The sequence below is a fragment of the Pan troglodytes genome, chromosome 13 (assembly GCF_028858775.2).
Source record: "Pan troglodytes isolate AG18354 chromosome 13, NHGRI_mPanTro3-v2.0_pri, whole genome shotgun sequence".
Taxonomy (NCBI): Eukaryota; Metazoa; Chordata; class Mammalia; order Primates; family Hominidae; genus Pan; species Pan troglodytes.
Genome location: NC_072411.2, coordinates 142721528 through 142742393, shown reverse-complemented (window position 1 = coordinate 142742393; position 20866 = coordinate 142721528). Strand labels below are relative to the sequence as shown.

Sequence of the window (20866 nt, the reverse complement as noted above, 5' to 3'; positions counted from 1 at the left end):
TTTTATTTCCTTTCTTGCTAATTGCTCTGGCAAGGACTTCCAATAACACATTAAATAGAAGTGGTGAAAGTGGGCACCCTTGTCTTGTTCGTGATCTTAGAGGAAATGCTTTCAGCTTTTCACTATTGAGTGTAATGTTAGCTGTAGGCTTGTTGTATATGTCCTCTATTACGTTGAGGTATATTCCTTCTGTATCTAGTTTGTTGAGAGTTTTTACCGAAACAGGATGTTGAATTTTGTCAAATACTTTTTCTGTATCTATCGAGATGACCATATGATTGTTATCCTTTATTCTGTTAATATGGTGTATCACATTTATAGGTTTTCATATGTTGAACCTTGCATCAACATATATCCACATCCATATGGAATCTGTCCATATCTACCCCAACTTTGGAAAGTTTTCCGCCTTTGTTTCTTTAAATAAGCTTTCTGCCCCTTTGTTTCTGTCTTCTTTTGAGACTTCTATAATTCACATATTTATTTTCTTGTTGGTCTCCGTAGGTCCCGTATGCTTTTTTCACTCTTTAATATTTACTCCTTTTTATTCTTTTTTTTTTTTTTTGGTTAATTGGTTAGTTTTAAATAATTTGTCTTCAAGTTTACCAATTCTTTCTTCTGTATGATCGAGTCTGTTGAAGCTCTTTATTGAATTTTTCAAATTTGTCATTGTGTTTTTAAGCTCTAGGACTTCTATTTGGTTCTTTTTTATGGTTTCCATTTTTCTATTAAACTTTACATTTTATGCATTTGTTTTTCTTATTTTTTTGGTTGTCTCAGTTATCTCGCATGTTATTGAGTTTTTTTAAGATGATTGTTTTGAATTGTCAGGCAATTTATAGATCTTTATTTCTTTGGGATCACTTACTGGAGCTTTACTAGTTTCTTTTGGTGGTTTTTTTTTTTTTTTTTTTTTGACAGAGTTTCACTCTTGTCGCCCAGGCTGGAGTACAGTGGCACAATCAGCTCACTGCAGCCTCCCTCTCCCAGGTTCAAGAGATTCTCCCACCTCAGCCTCCTGAGTAGCTGGGATTACAAGCATGCACCACCATGTCTGGTTAATTTTTATATTTTTAGTAGAGACGAGGTTTCACCGTGCTGGCCAGACTGGTCTCGAACTCCTGACCTCAAGCAACCTACCTGCCTCAGCCTCCCAAAGTGCTGGGATGACAGGCATGAGCCACCATGCCCAGCTGTGGCATCATGTTGGCCTGATTCTTTATTATTCATAGAGCCTTGCATTGGTGTCTCAATTTGAAGCAGCAAACACCTCTTTCAGCCTTTACAGACTGATTTTTGGCAGATAAACATCTGTTGGGTCTCTGAAGGGATTGCCTCCAGGATTAGTTTAGTCACATGGCTGCTGCTGAGTCTACAGGGGGGTTTGTGGTTGGTGAGTCTATTCAGGGAAGGAGCAGGCATTGATCATGTCTGGTCCCTGGGCAGACTGGACTGCCTCTAAGACCTTGAGGAACAGGGCTAGCTCTGGGACAAGGGTGCACTCAGTCACTGCGTGAGTCCCTGACAGGCAGGACTGACCCCAGACTGTGGTTAAAAGGAGATGAAACCAAGTCACAAGGCTGGTTTAAGGTTCACAGCTGAGACTGAGGTCTGTAGGCCTGCCTCTGGGGGCACAGATGGGCATGCCTCCTGTCAGGTTCTTGGGGAGGGCAGGACTGCCTTCAGACCATGGTGGAGTGGGGCTGGAGCTGGGTCACAGGGCTCCTTCAGCCTGTGCAGCTGTAGATTGGTAGGCCTGCCTCCCAGCGTGCGGCCGCGGATTGGTAGGCCTGCCTCCCAGCGTGCGGCCGCGGATTGGTAGGCCTGCCTCCCAGCGTGCGGCCGCGGATTGGTAGGCCTGCCTCCCAGCGTGCGGCCGCGGATTGGTAGGCCTGCCTCCCAGCGTGCGGCCGCGGATTGGTAGGCCTGCCTCCCAGCGTGCGGCCGCGGATTGGTAGGCCTGCCTCCCAGCGTGCGGCCGCGGATTGGTAGGCCTGCCTCCCAGCGTGCGGCCGCGGATTGGTAGGCCTGCCTCCCAGCGTGCGGCCGCGGATTGGTAGGCCTGCCTCCCAGCGTGCGGCCGCGGATTGGTAGGCCTGCCTCCCAGCGTGCGGCCGCGGATTGGTAGGCCTGCCTCCCAGCGTGCGGCCGCGGATTGGTAGGCCTGCCTCCCAGCGTGCGGCCGCGGATTGGTAGGCCTGCCTCCCAGCGTGCGGCCGCGGATTGGTAGGCCTGCCTTCCAGCGTGCAGCTGGGCTTGTCTCAGTATCCCTGGGTGGGCAGGACCGCTCCAGGACTGTGACTGGGGAAGGATGGAGTAAACTCAGAACCATTTCAACACCTCTTTTGGGATTTTGTGGCCTAACTCAGACGAGTGTCTCCCAGCACGTCCTTGGGAAGGCAGGACTGCTTTCAGACTGCAGCTGAGGGGTTGGAGCTGACTTACAGGGCTATTTCGGGATCTGCAGTGGAACCAAGGTTGGTGGGCCTGCCTTCAGGGGGGATGGACTGGGGTATCTTCCAGGAGATCCCTGGGCAGATGGTTCCTGTGTCAGGAGAGCCAAACAAGGCTGCCGTTGAGTCCATAGGGGGATGAGGCCATTTCTGGATCTGCAAAGGACCCCATTTGGCGAGCTGCAACCTGGGTGCAAACCTGCCCTCTTAAAACAGCCCTTCTCAGTTGGGCTCCATCAGGATTTCCCAGCCTCCTACCAGAGTCCTGAGGCTCCCACGAAGGCACTTTTGTGTGTGGATGGCTGCCAAATTCTTGTTGCAATGGGTGGCTAAAAGCAGGGGGTCCCCTGTTCTGCCATGTTGCTGACATTACTTCCACTTGGTACTTTTTCCAATCTCCTTGTTTTTCCTTTTAAAAATGGAATTGTTCTATCCTTATGGTTTCTATTTCTCCCCCTTTTCGCTTTGATAACACAAAATACTTATTTTATAGACCATTTCAGTTTGCTCTGTCATCTAAAGTTCTCAGGGTGCTGCTGGCTCTGGTGGCAGATTTTATTTTATTTTTTCATTTTGAAATTTTAAAGAATCTTGTAATCTCAGCTACTTGGGAGGCTGAGGCAGGAGAATCGCTTGAACCCGGGAGGCAGAGGTCGCAGTGAGCTGAGATCACACCACTGCACTCCAGCCTGGTGACAGACAGATACTCTGTCTCAAAAAAAAAAAAAAAAAAAAAGAATTTGAGTTCCTGTCCCTGAGGCGTTGTGATTTCTCTGAGGGAATCTCACTTCCTCACTGTGGACAAACCCTCTAGGTACTTTTGTATTTACTCATTATCTTTTGTCACCAGCCACTGATTCTTCAAAAAGGAGGATTTTTTTTTTTCCTGCCCAGATACCTAGGCAGCAAAAGCTTCCCTGGCCCATCTCTGGCAATAGGGAGAACTTCGTTTCTTTGCGGTTTCCAGGTCACCTGGGGTTCCAGTTCCAGCTCCCAGCCCTCACCCAGGTCTGTGGGTACCCCTCACCCCAAGCTTCTATCCTGAGAGGGTATTTCTGTGCCTGATACACCACTCTCCCCACTTCCCATTCATTGAAGCCTCTCACTTTGTTTTTCTTTTCAGCACATGAGGTTTTTAGCTCTCCTGTGACCTCAGATAGGTATTAACTTTGCGAAACTGACTTTTTCCAGAATTTCAACGTGTCTGCGAGGAGAGGGGGTTATTTTAGCTGAGTCTACTATGTTGCTGTGATCTTTTCAAAGTCAACATTTCCCAGTGTTTGCTCCTGTTTCTTGTAATTCTCACATCAGGACACTTGGTCTGACTTCCCAGGCCGATGCTGCGTATTTTGACGTCTCCTATGAGTTTTTTACTGGCTCTTTTTTTGCGCTTTCCCAGATTGAGTGTAAACATGGGTTTGTGCTAGAAACCATGAAGGTTCCTGTTCATATTTCCAGGCCATATGAAAGAAGGAGGGAAATGTTTAGACTCACTGGTTTTGCTTTGTGGGGTGGTCTCATCTGGGAGGGGCTCCTGTGCACACGGGGAGAGCTTGCTGGGCAATGACTGCCTCCGGCTCATCCACAGCCCTGGCGTCTGTGAAGCCTGTGTGCTTTCCCCTCAGGAAAGCTGTGGTGGCCTTGTTGGGGTCTCTCAGAATCCCACCTTCCCTAGACTCTACCCACTTCTTTGATGGCTGTGACACATGCTGTCCGTTGGAGAGATGGACGCCCAGTTATGGTCCTTCCATGATTTCAGTAGTGGCTTAGGGCAGGAGGAAGGTGGACTGAGAGGTGGGAGTTAGTCGTCTGTCCCAAACTCAAGGGAGCACTGCGATTATAAATGGTGTTTCTCGACAGAGGGCCTTGTCCCCAGATAAAGAATACTTAGGGTCACCTGGACAGGAGCAGTGTGTGCACCCACGGGTGTGTCTGTCTCTGTGTGAGTGCATGCGTGTGTACTGTGCATGTATGTAATGTGTGCATGTGTGTATGGGCATGTGTACCTGTCTACATGTGTGCACGTGCATAGGCATGTGCACATGTGCATGCATGTGTATGGGCATGTGTACATGTGAGTGCATGCATGTGCAGGAGGATGTGTGTGCACGTGTATGGATATGTGTGCTTGTGTGTGTATGCACAGGGCATTGTACGTGTTCATACCTATGTGTGTGCATGTGTGTACATGTGTAGGAGTGTGCACATGTGCACGGGCATGTGTGCATGTGAGTACGTGCATGTGCAGAAGTGTGTGCACGTGTATGGATATGTGTGCTTGTGTGTGCATGTACAGGGTGTTGTATGTGTTGGTTTGTGTGTGTAAATGTGTAGGAGTGCACATGTGCATGTGTGTGCACGTGTGATGGGTGTATGTTCGTGTGGAGCAGACACCCATGCTGGCCTGCGGGGGCTGCCTGCAGATGGTGTGGGAGACGCTGGGGCCACCCACCACGGCTGGGCTGAGCTGCTCAAGGGAGGCTGACTGAGGGGCTGCTCTCTGCCCATCAGTGTGGGTGGGTCAGTTTGTCTGTGGCTTCTGGAATTCCTGTGAGGAACCGAGAGGGACTGAGAGCCAGCCCTGGCTGGAAGGGGTCTCTCCCTGAGCAGCCTCTTGGAGCAGCACTAGGGTGGGCAGAACTTGGGAGCTCCCTGGTGGTCTGAGGTGTGGCCGGGAAGGCAGGGCTGAGACCAGCCGGGTGCCCCTGCCCACCCACTCCTGGCCTGGTGTCGGCTCTGCACAGAGTGCACACGCACCTGTGTCCTCCTTTCCCTGACAGGAAAGATGCATTTGCCCAGGTTCAAAAGGGGCTTGTGGAAGTCTTGAAGCAGCTGGGCAAGGTGGTGCCTGGAAGCCTGAGATCCTGCCGGCTGGACCAAATGCGTTGTCCACAACTACAGCCACTGATGAGCGTCTCGCTGCTCACCTGTCCCCTAGGGGCCCCGCTGAGCCCCCAGGCTGCATCCCCTGGCCCGCCACGGAGAGGACTCCACCCCACCCTCATTTCCCAGGGGAGGAGCCGGGCCTCTGGGACTTGTGGAGGGCCTGCAAGTGAGGACCGTGGCTACCAGGGACCTGGCGGCTGCAGATGCTTTGTGGGAGGCCTGTGTGCAGCCCTTCGTCCTGCCCGGAGCTGGGACCTACTAAGCAGTGGAGTTCAGCAGGGCTGGGTGGAGCTGCATCTCCCTCCTGGGGTGCCCACCCACCCCTCTGTGCTCTCACGCTCACAAGGGGCCTGGAGGTCCCAGTTGCTAGGGGGCCCTCTATTCCTGGGTCCCAGATGATGGAAGCGCAATGTTAAAAATGTTCACCAGACCAACCTGTACTGGCTGCAATTCTCAATAAAGCAGTTGAGGGACACACCCAGAACAGTGGGCGCTTCTGCCAGTGCCGCCGTGCCACTTAGCCTCTGGCCATGACCCCACAGGAACAGGAGCGGGGCTATAGGGAGTCCCTAGGGTTATACAGGACCCTCCGCCTTGAGAGAAAGGTGGCTGGGGACAAACTGGACCACCAGGGCATCCTTGGGACAATGCTGGTTCCTTCTCTCTAGCCCCTTGGGCATCTCTGAGGCCACCTGGCAGGAACCAGAACCTTCCAGGGGTAGAGGATCTCTGTGCTGTGTGTGCCCAGAGCAGGGGCAGGAGGCAGGAAGAGGTAGATGGGAGGTGGGGCCTGCTGGAGGCCGTCTGGGTCTCCGTGCCCTGGCCTTTTCCTTCTCCCCTGCACCAAGGAGAGGGGCGGACAGACCCGAGTCTGTCCAGGGCGAGGTGGAGCTGCAGACAGGCTGAAGGGCGCAGCTGGCAGGGGCTGCACGTTCACCCCAAACACAGAAGTGTGGTCCATGCCCAAGCCCCAGACAGACACACACACACACACACATACGCACACATTCTCTCTCCCCCTGAGGCCTCGCCCTGCTGTAGGTTTCCAGCCTTTTATTCATACAAGGACTCAAAAGAACACACGTCACCCGCTGACACTGAGCGGTGGGGGGACCTTGTGGAGGAAGGACACAGCAGGCTTGGCCACTGCCCTGACCAGTGACCACTCAGGGCTGCCCCTTCCAGAGATGAGCGTAGGGTGGGGTCTGAGCGCCACCCCCAGGCCGTCTGTGTGCAGCGGGAGTGCTGCTGTCCTGGCGCCCGGCATCACTGTGCCAGAGTCCCCAGCCCACCCTGGCACTGGCAGGGTTATTATGGGGTGGACATGCCTGTGTTGGGGGCTCCTGATCCCAAAACATCTAAAGTCAGGTTCCAGAGAACAAGCCATGGGGACCTGACCAGCAACCGGGGACCTCCGTCCACTGTGCGGGACGGTGATGAAAAGCAAAGCAGCACTAAGCGGCCTCCTCAGGGTCAGTCGGTTCAGGACAGCTGCCCCCAGACCCTCCAAGTCCTCCTCCCCCTGCAGGACCCCTTCCCAACACCACACCACCCCTCCCCAGGGCCGCCTGGCAGCTGGGGCACAGGAGGGAAGGAGGGCCCGTCCAGGCCTGGGGCAGGGCCCTGATGGCCTCAGTGAGTGATAGGAGGTCACCAGGGTCCAAGGTGGGCCCTGCGTCCCTCCGAAGCCATCTGGGAGGAGCGAACAGCTCTCCATGAACAAGGACAGGAAGTGTCAGTAAATGGACGCATGTTTGGAAAAGCCCTTAACTATCCAGGTCCCCATGCCCTGCAGCTGGCTGGGTCGGGAAGGGACCTAGGCATTCCCGTCTGCAGTGCGGGGTCTCACCAGCCACCAGCATCCCTGTGAGCAGGTGACAGCCGAGGGTCACTCTGAGCCCTGACCTGTGTCACCGTGAACAGGGAGGCCCTGGTTCCTGATCTGGGTGAGGATGGGAGCAGGCGGGTCCTGGCTGCTCCTCAGCCCTCGGGGTCCTCCAACAGCCCTGGACCCCAGCAAGGCCTGCCCTGTGAGCCCCGTGTGCGAGGGGCAGCCCACATTGGCAGAGCCCACGCTGCCTCCCTGGGCCTCTGGGCCCAGCTCCCCCTCCTCCAGCAGAAGCGCAGGTGGGTCAGTGGCCCCTCATCTGCACATGGAGGGCCCCTCACCGCAGGTCTGTGGGAGGACAGTCCTCAGACTCCTCAGCAGTGGTGCTGTCTCAGGCGTCACCCTGCAGACGCTGGGGCCCCTCAAGGGCGCAGGGAGGTGGGGCCGGGCTCTGCAGCCTGCGCTGAGGGGAGGGCATCATGCATCATCTCAGAGGCTCTGCTAGACCCTGGATGGTGGACACCCAGACAGCCCGTGCGGGGCTTCTCTGGAGGCTGGGGGGTGGGCCAGGGCTGGCTGGTGGGCTCTGCTGGGAGTCCCAGTGGGAGGAGGCGGGGAGGAAGGCACAGGCTCGCTGTGGGCTCCAGCGGGTTGCTTTGAGGCCTCCTCTGTAGGCCTCGAGGGGCTGCTTCTGCAGCGGTGCAGGGAGCTGGGGGGAGGGCTAGGCAGCCGGAGGTGCCCCTGAGGTCCCTGAAATACATGGCTTTTGGGGACACTGGCTCCCAGCTGACCTGAGGGCCTCATACAAAATTAAAAGGCAGAAAGGCAGGCGAGGCCAGGCCTGGGGCTGGGGCCTCTGTGCCTGCCCCTGCTCAGAGCCGCCGGCCCTTCCTGTCCCACCCCAGGCCTCTCCAGGCTGAGGTGAATTAAATATCGTCTGTGTTGTATTTTTGGCAAAGTCAGTCCTTGGCCTCTGTCCCTGGGGCCTTGGGGCAGTTACCGCCACCGGGGCCTGGCTACTGTAAGGGCCAGGAAGAGGAGGAGGGGCAGGAGGAAGGTCGGGGGCTGGGGGCAGCTGGCAGCCGAGGTCTTCTGCCCTTCCTGCTCTGACAGGCCTGGGAGGGCATGGGTCAAGGGCGTCCGGGAGCTGGAGCTCTTCCTGCTGACCTTCCGGCCGCAGAGGTCATCCAGACAGCCATCACCGCTGCCCGAGCCGCTGCCGTCGTCACCTGGGAAGGAGAGGAGGCTCCGGCAGGCAGGTCCCCACAGGAGACCCCAGTGCAGCACCACCCTGTGAGGGCCCCACGTGCCAGGTGACCCCAACATCCTTTCGGTGTGGAATCCCAGGACCAGCAGCACCTGATCCCCACTGACCCCTGAGGCTGGGAGACTCTCACTCCCTGGGGCTGCCTCCCTTGGTCCCTGGAGCCAAAGCCAACAGACATCCCGGCCAGGCCTCCAGGGCGCCGCAGAGGTGCAGGGCTCGGTGATCGTGCCTGGGCAGCACGGCGTCCTCAGACTCACTGTGGTGATGCCGGAGCAGAGGGCCCCTCGGGTGGGGGAACCTGGAGGGCAGTCACACCCCTGTGGCACCCCCACCAACCCTGGCCCCTTGCCCGCCCGGCCAGGCCCTGCCCTCACTGGCGTCCTGGAAGTCCACGTCGTTGCCGTTGTAGGCGCTGCGCAGCCGGTTGGTCATGATCTTCAGCTGCATGATCTGCTGCCGGATGGTCATGTCCGGCTTGGTGATGTCCACCTCCACCTCGGGGTTGTTGATCTGGTTGGCCAGGCCGTCACCCATGACCTCGGGGAGGTACCTGGGGGAAAGGCAGGCAGAGCCCAGGTCACTGCTCCAGCCCCTGCAAAGGGCCATCACCTGAGCAGGACACTGTCCCACGCTCTGAGCCCGAGATGCCCAGCAGCTTCCAGGGACCGAGCAGAGCCCACACAGGCCGCAGAGAAGTGGGGCTCAAGCCCTCCAGCAAGGGACGTGGCCCCGTGCAGACAGCACCTGGCCCAGGCACAGCCCAATGGAGACGGCATGGGAGGGAGGGCTGTGCCAGCCAGGTGGGCACCTACCGGCCTCTGGCCATCCCGTTCCAGCAGCGGTCATCACTGGCAGTGCTCAGGGCCATCTTCTCACTGCACAGTGTCCCTGGGAGGCTGATCCAGAAGTCCTGGACGTCGCGGAGCTGGGCCTTGGCTTCGGAGACCTGTCGGGCAGCAGTCAGGCCACTGGGCTGCCAGGGCCCGCCCGCCCCTGCCTGTCTGCCTCCCTCATGCCTGGTCCAGTGGACAGGCAGGGGCCACTCACCAGCTTCTCCAGCGTGCCTGAAGGTGGCCTCTCCCGCGGGGCCAGCTTGCCCCGGCGCCGCTTCTCCTCAGGCCCGGGGCCCTGGGGGTTGACCTTGGGGTTCCCGCAGCCCTGGATGACCTGGAGAGACACTGCAGGGTCCTTGGGGGGTAGTGGGGCCCCTCAAGCCCAATGGGGCCACATCCAGGACCCCCACCCCGCTGTGCTCGTCACGTCCTCCTGCCCGCACCTTGGCCGTGAGCGTGTCCCTGTTGTCCTGGAGGGCGTTGATGGCCTCCGCCAGCCACGTGTGCACGCTGCCGATGACGCTCTCCACACCCGATGTACCCCAGAACTTGTCGGTGATGAGCACCATGGAGTCTAGGACAGGCGTTAACACACGGACACACAGGCGTTAACACGCACACAGGCATTGACACGCACCCGCAGGCATCACCACGTGTGCATGTTAATGCAGTCTTGACAGCACGGGTCAGCGTGGGAGATCCCGCGTGTGCACTCAGGTTGGCCCGTGTGACACGTGCAGGCCACGTGCACTCAGCCTGGCCCACACCCACGTGTGCACCTGTGCCACGGGCACAGGTGAACACGCACATACATAGAGGCCATTCTGCATGCTTGCTGGCCTGTCGTGTCTCGTATATCCACGCTGGCTCATGCAGGTGTTAACATGTACATACGCTGGCTCACCTTGGTCCAGCTTGTGTGCACATGAGCCCGTGTGAGCTGGTGTGTATGCATGCTGGCTCACCTCATGCCCCCCCATGTACACCTTAGTTCATGTGTGTGTTGCGTGCACGGTGAGCACATGTACAAGTAAAGCTCATGCATTCTGTCAGCTCCCATCACATTAGCACACACCTGTTGGCCCCGTGTCAGCACATGCTAGCACGTGTTGGCACAGATGCATGCTGTCCCCCCTCATGTAAGCATGTGTACATGTTAGTGGATCTGGATAAGCATGTACATATTACCACACACATGTTGGCATTGATGCGGGTCAGCCCAGCTCATGTCATCACATGCGCCCAGGAGCACACGCTGTACTGGTGGGCACTGGCCCACTGTGTGTCAGCAAGTGAGCACGCCAGTTCGCATGTGTCAGCCTGTCATGTGATGGTGCATGTATGTGTTAGCTTAAACAAGTGCCGGTCCTCGATGAGTCACACGTGTTGGCATGTATGCACACCGAGGTGCTTGCTAAGTGGGGAAGGACAAGAAACTACGACCCCACAGGGCTCCCTCCCTGGCAGCTGCCCCAAGTCACACATCACTCAGGACATTCAAAAGGCACCCTGGCCCCTCAACCCTGCAGCACCACCCAGATCTGGCCCGGGTCAGGGCATCCCTGATCAGGTCCCTGGGTCCAAGCTCTGAGCTAGGGACCACCCGCCCCCCAGGACCCCCAGCCGTGCACTCCCCAAGACAGTTCCCGGCCACTCTCGCGGGTGGGGGCTCACCCAGGAGGTTCCTCCACTCGGCGTCCAGGTCGGCCTGGTTGGCGAGGCAGCCCTTGAGCACATTTCGGCAATAGTCAGGGCAGGGCCTGGCGCCGGGGACTCCCAGGCAGTGAGCACAGTAGACCAGCTTCATGACAGCTCTTGAGCACTCCGGGCCCAGGGGGACCTGGGGAGCAAGGGAGCCTAAGCCAGGCCCCAAGGCCCTGGGGGTGCCTGGCCCCGGCCAGCCCCTAACGAAGCCCCAGGGTAGGGGGCTCTGGAGGGAAGTCAGGGGAGGCCTCTGCTCTGCCCCAGCTCGCAGTGGTCCCTGCCTGACTCGCAGGGCCTGCCAGCCCAGATGGCCCTCATTTTAATGATCTCGAGGGTCACAGGGAGGCAAGAATATCCTCACCCGCATGCCGCTGAGGCAACCAAGGCTCTGGGTTGGCGATGACTTGCCCAGGAGCCTGGAGGTGGGGGCAGTTCCCACCCAGGGCGTGTGGGTCTGAGGCTGACGCCCTCCCTATGTCCCAGCCTAGCTGGGTCTGACACATGCCCCCCAAGGGACCAAGGCATCCCACTGGCCTGCGAGGCTCTGGGGCCCCACCCTGCCCGGCCCCCACGCATGTTGTTCTCTTCTGTGTCCTCTGCACTTTCACTCCACAGCCTGGCTCAGCATCCAGCCCCAGCCCCTGGCCCTTCCCATCCTGGCCCATGATGGTTCTGGGCAGGGATGGGCCAGCCCAGAGCCGCCTGCCCAGAGCAAGGCTCACATCTGTGGGTGCGCTGTTAGCAGGCCGTGGGCAGCAGCCAATGCAGGAGGGACTGAGGCTGTGGGGCTGAGGTCAGAGGCTGGCCCAGAGGCCCAGGGGCACAGGGTTAAAGCAGGGGGAAGAGGAAGTCCCTTGGGCAGAGCATGGGGGTCTGGAGGGGTTTCTGAGAGCCCTGGGTGGCTGTGCGCACCTGAGCCACCTTCCGGACCACGTCACTGGCCACGCCCAGGCCCTGCACAAAGGAGCGAGCAGCCACGAAGGCACGGGTGGCCCGCAGGCGCAGCTCTCTCGGGGCCTCCCCGAAGGGCCGCAGCGCCTCGGCCTGCTTGCCCAGGCAGTCCAGGTAGTCATCAGGCAGCAGCAGCTGGGGGTGCAGCTGCTTGAAGAGGCGCTCGAGCAGGCGGGCCCAGAACTCGGCCAGCGTCTCCTCCAGGTGCAGGTTGGCACCGCGGTAGTACAGGCGCAGCTCTGAGTACAGGTCCCGGAAGGCCCTCGCGTTCTGCGTGTACAGCTCTCCGAAGGCGCCGGGGAAGGTGGCCTGCAGCGTCCGCTCCGAGTCGTTCAGCAGGTGCTGGAAGTGGTCTGCGCACAAGGAGGGGGCGTGATCGGGACCATGTTTCCCCCGCCGTGGCAGCTGGACCAGAGCAGGGGACTTAGCCCGGGAGACTCAGCTCTGAGGATACACTCTGAGGACCTCGGAGTCGGACGCCACGCTGCAGCGGCTGTGGGCCCTGTGGGCATCCATGGGGCGCCCCGAGACCTCACCCTCTGGCCTGGGGAGCAGGGGTCCTCTCGGGTCTCAGGGCCTCTGACTGGGGCTCCAGTGGCAGTTTCTGAGCTGAGCCCTGGGCAGGAACAGATGCTCTGTGACTCAGTGACCCCCTGAGAACACCCAGGGAGGGGCTGCTGGTGGAGATGGGGACTCACTGGGGTAAGAGGGGCAGGGCCGGTCTGTGCCCCCCTGCCAGCCGCTCCTTCTCTCCACTGGTCCCCACTTGTGCTCCCTGTGGCCCCAGCCGCCTGCCCTGCGAGTCTCCAGGGCTGCTGCCCCTCCCGCCACCCTGTCTCTGCTGCTCTCCTAGGCTTCTTGTCTTCTCTCAGCTTCTGCGATTTAGAAGCTTCAGCTGTGAGCACCCCGGGCCTGTCTGAGGGCTCTGGGGGGCCTCCTGCAGCCTAGAACCCCAGACATCTCCCCTGCTGGGCAGGGGGTAGGGAGGCACAGGCTCACCCTCAGACCTCCACATGTGCTGCGGGGCTTTAGGGAAAAGCCCCCGTACCCCGGGCCTAGATGGGACCCTGGACTTCCCCATCCCATTTGGAAGTGGGACTTCCAGGTCTGTAACTGCTCAGAGCGTCCCTAGGGCTGTGGCCGGCTTTGCCCCACAGGTACCGGGGGCTCGATGGCCCACCACAAGGTGCTCCAGGGTAGCAGGGCAGAGGCTCTCCTTTGAGGCACGGGGGCCGTCAAGCCTGAGATCTCTGGATCAGCCCCCACGCTGACCCCTGGCAAGGCCTGGGGCTACAGGGCTGGCAGGGCTACAGAGAGCTCCCAGGCCGCTGTGGGGAGGGTGGATGGGCCACACAGCTGTCCAGTGTCCACCTTGGGTCCTGGCGCCTGGAACGCCTTGGCCTCTCCCGGAAAGGGGCGGCTTGCGGTTCATGCATTAGCCCAGACACACCTAGAGGGCCACGGGCCAAATCCAGGTGCAGTCCCCAGCTCCACCTCCTGCCAGAACCCATTCAGCTGCTCCTGAAGGCTGGTGGGGGGGCGGACACAAGGCTCCAAATCCCTGAACACAGCAACCAGAGGTCCAGCCAGGCTCCCCTCCTACCGCCTCCCACTGTCTCCCACCAGCACTGCAGACAAAGACCCAGGGGCCCTCAGCTGCCCCGGAGGCTGGGAGGGGCCAGCAGCTGCCATGGGCAGGGGTGGGAGGGGAGGACATAGGAGGTGGGGGTTGGACAAGACTCCCTGGGGTAGGGGCACAGGTGGGCCTTGGACACATCACATAGTGGGTCATTTTTAATACAAATGTCCCCAAAGGGTGCCTGTGTTTTCATGTCAAAGATAGGAGAGTTGAACAGGAAGGCTGGAGGCTTCCAGAGGGCAGCAGAGGGAGGGCGGCGGCAGGGCACTGACACAGGACGGGCCCCAGAGCAGGGCAGCGACACCAACCCCCTAAGAGCCAGGAGGAGGCAGGCGGGCAGGATGTCCCCAGGCCAGGAGGATGGTGTGATGGGCAAGGGTGTTAGCAGGAGAGGGGAAGGGGCAGGGCTGGGTGGCACGCTGGGGCGGGAGCCAGGGCTCAGCGGTGCTGGGGAGAAACTGAGGCCCAGAATGGAGTGGAGGAGGTGAGCCGGGTCCCTACACATGGGACAGAACCAAGTGGCTCAGGAAGGCTCCTGACTCAGGGTGCAGGGGCTTGCTCCCCGGGTCCAGCTGGGCAGGAGGAAGGAGAGTCCCAGAGGGGCCACGCGCATCCCACGGGCCCCACACCAGCGGGGAGGGCTGAGCTCTGAGCATCGATGTCCAAGTCACAGAGAGGGAGCTTCTGACCCACCGCTACCCAGGTGTACGCCAACAGCTGAGGTCCCGCAGCCCTGTGGAAATGGCCTTGGGGGCTCCTGGGGACGGGCAGACTCTCCCGGGAGCCTGGGAGGCCACAGCAGGTGTCCAGGAGCCGGAGAAGCAGGAACGCTGAGACAAACTCCAGGTCCCCAGCAGCAGCTGCCGTCCCTCACAGCCACATGGAGCCCTGCAGCCTCAGCGCTCCCTCCCTCCCGTCTGCCCAGGCTCACTGTCCCGGCGCCCCGGCTCCGCCCGGACACAGGGGCAGTACCTCAGCCCGGGCCGCCTCCCTTCACCAAGTCCTCGTGTTTCTGATCAGAGGTCACTTCATGGAGGACCTCCTGACCCCACACTGTCCCCCTGGAGGTGCCTGCCACTCTCTGCCCAGACACAAGGCGAGGACCAGCCTGGGCCGAGGAGTACGTGGCTCTAACGCAGCAGCTGGCGGGGCCTCAAGGCCTGCAGGGGTCACTCCCCGCGGCCCCCAGACTCCTGCCCCGATATAAAGGGCTGAGTGGTGGCCACCCCAGGCAGGCCCTGCACTCTGCAGCCCTGTCCCCAGCCCCAGTCTCAGCCCTTGCACTGAGCTCCCTGGCTCCAGGCCACCTGGTCCCCAGGGGCAGCGGCCTGGGGCACTTGACGAGCTGCAGGCAGGATTTGGCCAAGGCCTGTCTCTCTGCAGGTGCTCAGGAGAATCTGCTGGTGACAGGAGCCTCTGAGGGGCTGATGGGATAGGTCCTCTGTCCCCAAATGTGCACTGGGAATGGGCTGTGCACACTCCCAGGGGGGTGTCAAACCCTGCAGATCCCTGCCTGAGGGCAGCCCCCAAATCCCAGCTGGGGCTTCAACCCAGCGCCCTAGCCCCAAAGCACTAACTCCCCCACCTCCTCCTGCCACTCCCCCACCCTCGGCATTGACACACCAGGCAAGGCCCAGTGTGCCCCTCCCCCGATGCACCGGCACCCTGCGGGCCCCGAGCACCCGTGGGAGGCACTCACCATCGAAGCTGCGCAGCTGGGTGGCAAGCATGGCCTGCAGGACGCGGCTGCTGTCCTGGAGCGCGGTCTCCAGCTCGGCACGGCTGCGGTTGGCCAGGTTCTCCTCCATCTCGCTGGTGCAGCAGGTGTAGCCCTGGGGACAGATCCGCAGGTGCTCACCTGTGGGGAAAGGCCAGTGTGAGGGAGAGGGGCTGGGACAGCACTGGGAGCCAGGAGGGCACCCTCAGGCTCTCCTGGGCAGGATGGCAGACCCAGGGTGGAGCACAACTCAGGGGTGGGTCAGCCTGGGGGGTGCCCTGGGTGAAGGCAGAAGTGGTTGGGGTGTGGAGGGAGGAAAAGGCCTGGCTTGGGTCCTGTAGCTTCCCACACATGACACAGGAGCACGGCTGCCTCTACAGGGCAGGAGGCCCCTTAGGCAAGTCCTGCCCCCCAGCCTGCTGTCCCAGCAGCTGCAAGCAAAGAACTGGCCTCAGGTTCCTGTGTGCAAGTGTGGAGAAGGCTCCCAGGCCCGACAGGCACCCCTTGCCTGGGCCCATGTCTGAGGATGGGGAAGGAGGAAGGAATCCAATCCCCCTCTCTTCCCACACCAGCCCTGGGAGGCACCAAGCTCCCACTGCAAGGACAGCAGATCTCACCAACAGTGGGCTGGTCAGAGGCAGTGGCCCTGCAGGACCCCAGGCACGAGTCTGGTATGGGGGCAGGTGTGCTCTGGTGCAGCTGGCAGGCCCCGTGAAAGGGTCATTGGACCATGCCCCAAGCCCTGCAGGGTGCACCCTGTGCCTCCTGGTGTCCTTGTGGAGTCCCCTCCTCTGCAGCCTGCCATGAGCTACTCTGCTCCAGCGTCCGAGGCAGTGACAGCGGCACTGCCATCAGAGACAGCTTCACCTCCTTGTGGGGAGTGGGGACAGGACAGGCTTTGAGTCAGCCCTCAGCCCTGCTGTGCACACCTCAGGGCCCACCTGGAATGTGTGTGTGGCATCAGGAAAAACTGCATATTTTAAAGGGTGTGCATCGCACTGTGATGAAGGCTGCCGCAATCCTCATTTTATTAACCAGAAAACCGGGGCTTACAGGGATGAGGTCTCGTCCCAGCTACACAGTGAGGGGGCAAGTGGTTCCGGCTGCCTAAGCTCAGGACTCCACACTGACAGGGCCACACTGTTCCTTCTGGGCCTCGTCCCCCGCCTCTAAGGCCCTCCTGGTGCTGGCCTAGGTCAGGCACAGTGGAGAGGTGGAAGCAGGAGCCTGGCTTGGTCAGAGGGGTGGGGTCAAGGGCAGGGTTGTCAGCAGGAATTCCAGCAACTTTCCTCAGGACTGCCGCCTCAGGGGCCTGTCTCATCCCGTTCTGGGACCCTGGGCCAGGGTGGCTGGAATGCAGCAGGTCCTGCATTATTTTACGTCCTGCCTGAGGGTCAGCAGGAAGGGAAGGCCAGGCCAGGGAGGAGAGGCAGGAGAGGGAGCCAGGACCGGGACCGAGGACGGGGTCAGCCCGGGCAGAGGCACCTGGCTCGAGGCTGTCCTGGGGGAGCTGGCAGCAGCTCCAGCCCTGCCTGGAGGTGGGAGCAGGGATCTGTAGCCCCACTGCAGGCAGGGCCTGGAGCAGCGCAGGCAGTGCCCTACCCGCTTACTGTAAGAGGAGTCACCCCTCAGGCCTGGGGTCCAGGAAGCCCTTACCCACTAGAGGCCATCTGGGGTGGGGACCCAGGACTAGGTAACTACCCAGAGGTTGAATGCCTGGGTCAGACTGAGTTTGCTGATCTTCCGCACCCTCTAAGCACACACACTCAGGGAGGAGGCCGAGACAAGAGAAGGGAACAGAGAACCCGAATCCGGGCTTGGGCGGCTGCCGCTTGGCCCCTGTAGCCTCTGTGCCTGCTGACATGACAGCAAGGAGACAGGCTGTCAGAGGGGCCTGGGAGAGCGAGGGAGGGCCGAGGTAGGGGTTCTTATCCTGGGGCGCTCCCTCCTTGCCCTCTTTTCCTGTCTGAGTTCTGGAATGTACTGATGCAGGGGGCTCTGGCTTGAGCTGGAGGGGGAAGGAGCCCTCCGCAGGGGCTGCAGGTCCAGGGATTCCCCAGGGCCTGGACTTACATGTGCCCATGCTGCAGACAGAGCGGGAATGGCAAGTGCACCTGTGCCCCCCGCCCCTCCTTACCTCCAGATGCCTGCTGGAGGGGGAGTTGGGGGTCCAACAGAGTCTGGGGCCAGGAGGGCCTTGTGGGAGCCAGCTGGGGTGAGGACAGAGCCCGGCTCTGAGAGCCCTGGGGCCTAGTAGAGAAGGGGTGCTCCTTCCCCACTCCTCACATGGGTGGGAAGGCGCCCTCAGGCAAGAAGACTGGGACACAGGTACACTGGCCAGGGACCATCCTTCACTCTGCAGCCTTTATTCTCTGATGGGATTCTGCCCCAGTCCCACCCCCGTGGGGGCAGGATTTAGAGCAGGAACCGCCCCTCCGGGTCCTTTCCTGGGGCCTGTGCCAGGCTGAGCAGACTCAGGAGGCGTCTCTCCGAGGGTGTGGGCTGTGATGGGGCCCTGTGCACCCATCCAGGCTGCCCAGACCAGGAGAGCACAGGTCAGCCAGACACATGATGGTGCTGGGCTGGGCAGTGGGAGGGAAACGTGCCTGGGGGAGGGGGTGGCAGGTGCCAGCTGAGCTTCCCGGTGACACACCCTGGGCTCAGCTGAGATGGGCTCAGCTGTGACGGGGCACCCAGGCCAGGCTGGCTGGGCCACAGGCACCGAGTGAGCTGGTCCAAGACTCAGGACTAGGGCTCAAGCACTCCTAGGGAGGAGGGGTGGGTGGCATCCCCCGCCGACTCCTCCTGTGCCCCTCCCTCACGAGGTCCTGGCGGACCCACTCCCCAGCCCCCACCACGCAGACGGGAGAGGCTGATGAGAGACATGGAGAGGTGAGGCCCGAAACACCCGTAAGATATGGGAGCTCCCCCCACCTGCAGGTTCTGAGGGGCTCCTCGGTGCCGTCAGCCACCTCTCACACCCCCTCACGGCCGTGCACCGGCCCCCGCGCCTCAGCCTCCCCCGCCGACCCCTCAGCCCCGCCCGGCCACCTCGCCCAGCCGGCCCGGCGACCTGCGTTGTTCCGGCCGCCCCAGCACAGCCCCCGTCCCTCCCTCCCTCCTCGGACAAGCACGGGAGTGAAGACACGGAGCCAGAGCTCGGGCGCCGGCCTGGGAGCCCCCGGCAGGCTGGACGCACGGCGGGCGAAGGCCTGGGAGCCCCCGGCAGGCTGGACGCACGGCAGGCTGGACACACGGCAGGCGAAGGCCTGGGAGCCCCGGGCGGGCTGGACCGAGGCGGGCCCCTGAGGCCCGCTGCAGGCTGGACGCACGGCAGTCAAAGGCAGGAGGCCTCCCGCTGGCTTCCTTCTGCGGAGCTCTGGCCCAGCGCAGGCCGGGGCCACAGGTTGTGGTCCTGGACATGAGATGGCAGAGGCCGGCTCTGCAGAGTCCCCCTGCAGGGCGGCAAAGCAAGCCCCCTCCTGGAAGAATGCCAGGGGCTGGGGCCTTTCTGAATGGAGAGCAATGTGCCCAAGACCAGCTGTCATCTTAAATCTCCCCACCCAGGGGCCTCCCCACCCCCAGGGGCCTCCCCACCACTTCTCTCAGCTCAACACCTGGGGATAGAGAGGCCTCAGGCCAGGAGAGAACCCTCCCCATGTCCCTCTCCCTCTCCTTCCTGGCCTTTCTCCTGCTCCAACCCAGAGGGAAGCATTTTCCAACCTAGGGAGTGAGTCCCGGCAGCCCCTCCCCTTCCCCCCCCCCCCCCCCCCCCCCCCCCCCCCCCCCGCGCAGGGAGGCATCTGGGCCCTTCCGGCCCACCCCTCCCTCTGGCCCTGGGGCTGCTCAGGTCAAGGTCACCGGGCCTGCTCCCCGCTGGGCCAGGGACTGGACCCTCTCTTCCCTGATCCCTGGGCTGAAGTTGCTGTAGCCAACCCATCCTTCCACAGCGCTCCCCTCCCTCAGTCACTGGGACACTTCCCTTCCCCAGTGCTCTGAGGATTTTTTTGGGGGGGAGAAGGGGATTATTTGTTTAATGGCAGATTCATCCCCCACCTCAAACCCAGAGTCTCCAGTTCCCAGGCTCCTGCTCCTCAGGTTAAAGCACAGAGCTCTTGCTCCCTGGCCCGTAGGCAGCTGCTGTCTCGTTCCATCTTCCCCCTCCCGATCCTGACGGTTCTGGACCACCCCACTCTGCTGCTCCTCACTAAGCCCCCACCAGCCTTAACTTTAGATACCTTTTAGGTCATGCATTCTCGTCCCCTGCTGACATGTCCCCACCCCGCAGTTTCCTCTTGGTCATCAGCACCTTCACCCCAAAGCTTTAGGCGAGACTCCCATCCTGACAGTGGCCCCCATCCCCAATGATGGACCCAGACCTCATTTGTCCAGACCCAGCCTGGCAGCTGCCCGTGACCAGTGGCTCTGGAGCCCTCCCAAGGAGAATGCAGAGAGATGATGGCGCCACGCCACGCCCATCCCTCCAGAAGCTTCCACGGCTCACACAGGAGGTGCAGACTGTAAAGCCGGCTTTATCCACCTTTACAGCCTCGTCCTAGACACTCAGTGTCAACAGACTCGAATGCCTAAGGTACCGGAATCTGGCGTGGACAGTCAGCCTGCATTGCCTCCCATGGTGCTGGAGTAGGGCTGTGTGCAGAGCTCTAGGCACCGCAGCCTCCCAACACGCAAGGGAAGAGCCTAGGCCTCCCCGCTCCTGCCCTCTACTCAGCTCTGCACCCGGCAACGGGGCCTTCCTGGCTGGCCGATGGCTGCGAAGGCTTTCCCCAAGCCCGAACCCTCTTCTCGAAGCCTGCCCCAGCCCCTGGCCCATCTGCTCTCGGACTCCAACCAGCTCCGGTGGCTGTGGCATCCTCCGGCACGTCCAGCAGCCTCCTGGGGTGAGGGTGCACTGGACAAACGACCCAGGGGGTTTCCTAGGGACCACCCACTGCCCAGGCTGCAGAGGATCTTTTCCTCACTTTTGCCCCATCCTCTAAGAAGCCTGCGCCCCTGGCCAGTCCCTGTCCACCTGGGCTCCTGACGTCTGAGCCAGAGGCAGCCTTGGCCCCACCTGCGAGGTGGACCGGCCACGGCATCTCAGCTCCTCGTCAACGGCATCCACGGCCCCCAGACTCACCCCATCGTGCTTCCCTCCCCTCCCCACACCCCTGCCGTCTGCCCGAAGCCCCCTGCCACCATTTCACCCAAATGACAGCGTCGCCAAGGAGCCCCTCCGCCGCCGCAGAACCTCCGCCACGCACTGCGACCCGAAACCGAGGGGCGTCGTAGGGACACCTCTGCCCCGGGTGGGAGGGTCCGCGCCCCAGGCCGGCTAAGGCTCCTGTCACCCGCGGCTGCTTGCGAGGGAGACAGGCGTGAAACCGGCCCCGGCGGCGGAACAAAGGCTCGGCGGCACCGGCGGCAGCGTCGCCGCCCTGGGGGTCCCGGGCGCCCCGATGCCAGTCGCCAGCCGCCGCGGCCAGGGACGAGGACGGCAAACCGCGCAGCCGGAGCGGGTGCGCAGGGGTCTGGACACGCAGCAGCGCTGGCGGCCCGGCGAGGAGGGGGCACTGGTGCAGTGGGCG

General features: G+C 61.1%; 2 protein-coding genes and 1 non-coding gene across 11 annotated transcripts in view; 1 reads left to right on the top strand and 2 right to left on the bottom strand.

Moving 5' to 3' along the window:
• The window catches only part of ANKMY1 (ankyrin repeat and MYND domain containing 1), a 95545-nt gene extending 89722 nt beyond the window's left edge, over nt 1-5823 (top strand). For all 8 annotated transcript variants that reach the window (XR_010149970.1, XM_063790979.1, XM_063790973.1 and 5 more), the window contains one exon: nt 5234-5823. Coding sequence is in view for 7 of the 8 variants with exons in the window: in XM_063790979.1 (XP_063647049.1) it covers nt 5234-5280 (47 nt within the window). In the remaining variant the exon portion in view is untranslated. The remainder of the gene's footprint in view (nt 1-5233) is intronic.
• A 554-nt stretch (nt 5824-6377) lies between these two features.
• GPC1 (glypican 1) overlaps nt 6378-20866 on the bottom strand; it is a 32483-nt gene continuing 17994 nt past the window's right edge. The window contains exons 1-9 of one of the 2 annotated variants that reach the window (XM_024355167.3): nt 19517-19644; nt 15261-15419; nt 11884-12275; nt 10942-11107; nt 9711-9841; nt 9482-9601; nt 9247-9380; nt 8809-8984; nt 6378-8396 (exon numbers count right to left, since the gene is read on the bottom strand). In XM_024355167.3, coding sequence (XP_024210935.1) covers nt 8164-8396; nt 8809-8984; nt 9247-9380; nt 9482-9601; nt 9711-9841; nt 10942-11107; nt 11884-12275; nt 15261-15419; nt 19517-19532 — 1527 coding nt within the window. In that variant the 5' untranslated portion in view covers nt 19533-19644 and the 3' untranslated portion in view covers nt 6378-8163. Of the gene's footprint in view, nt 8397-8808; nt 8985-9246; nt 9381-9481; nt 9602-9710; nt 9842-10941; nt 11108-11883; nt 12276-15260; nt 15420-19516; nt 19645-20866 lie in introns of those variants that run through there. The other variant, XM_016950880.3, reaches the window with a different exon arrangement.
• MIR149 (microRNA mir-149) lies at nt 18368-18448 on the bottom strand. Its single transcript, NR_035682.1, has one exon. It is a non-coding gene; the product is annotated as a microRNA mir-149 (primary transcript).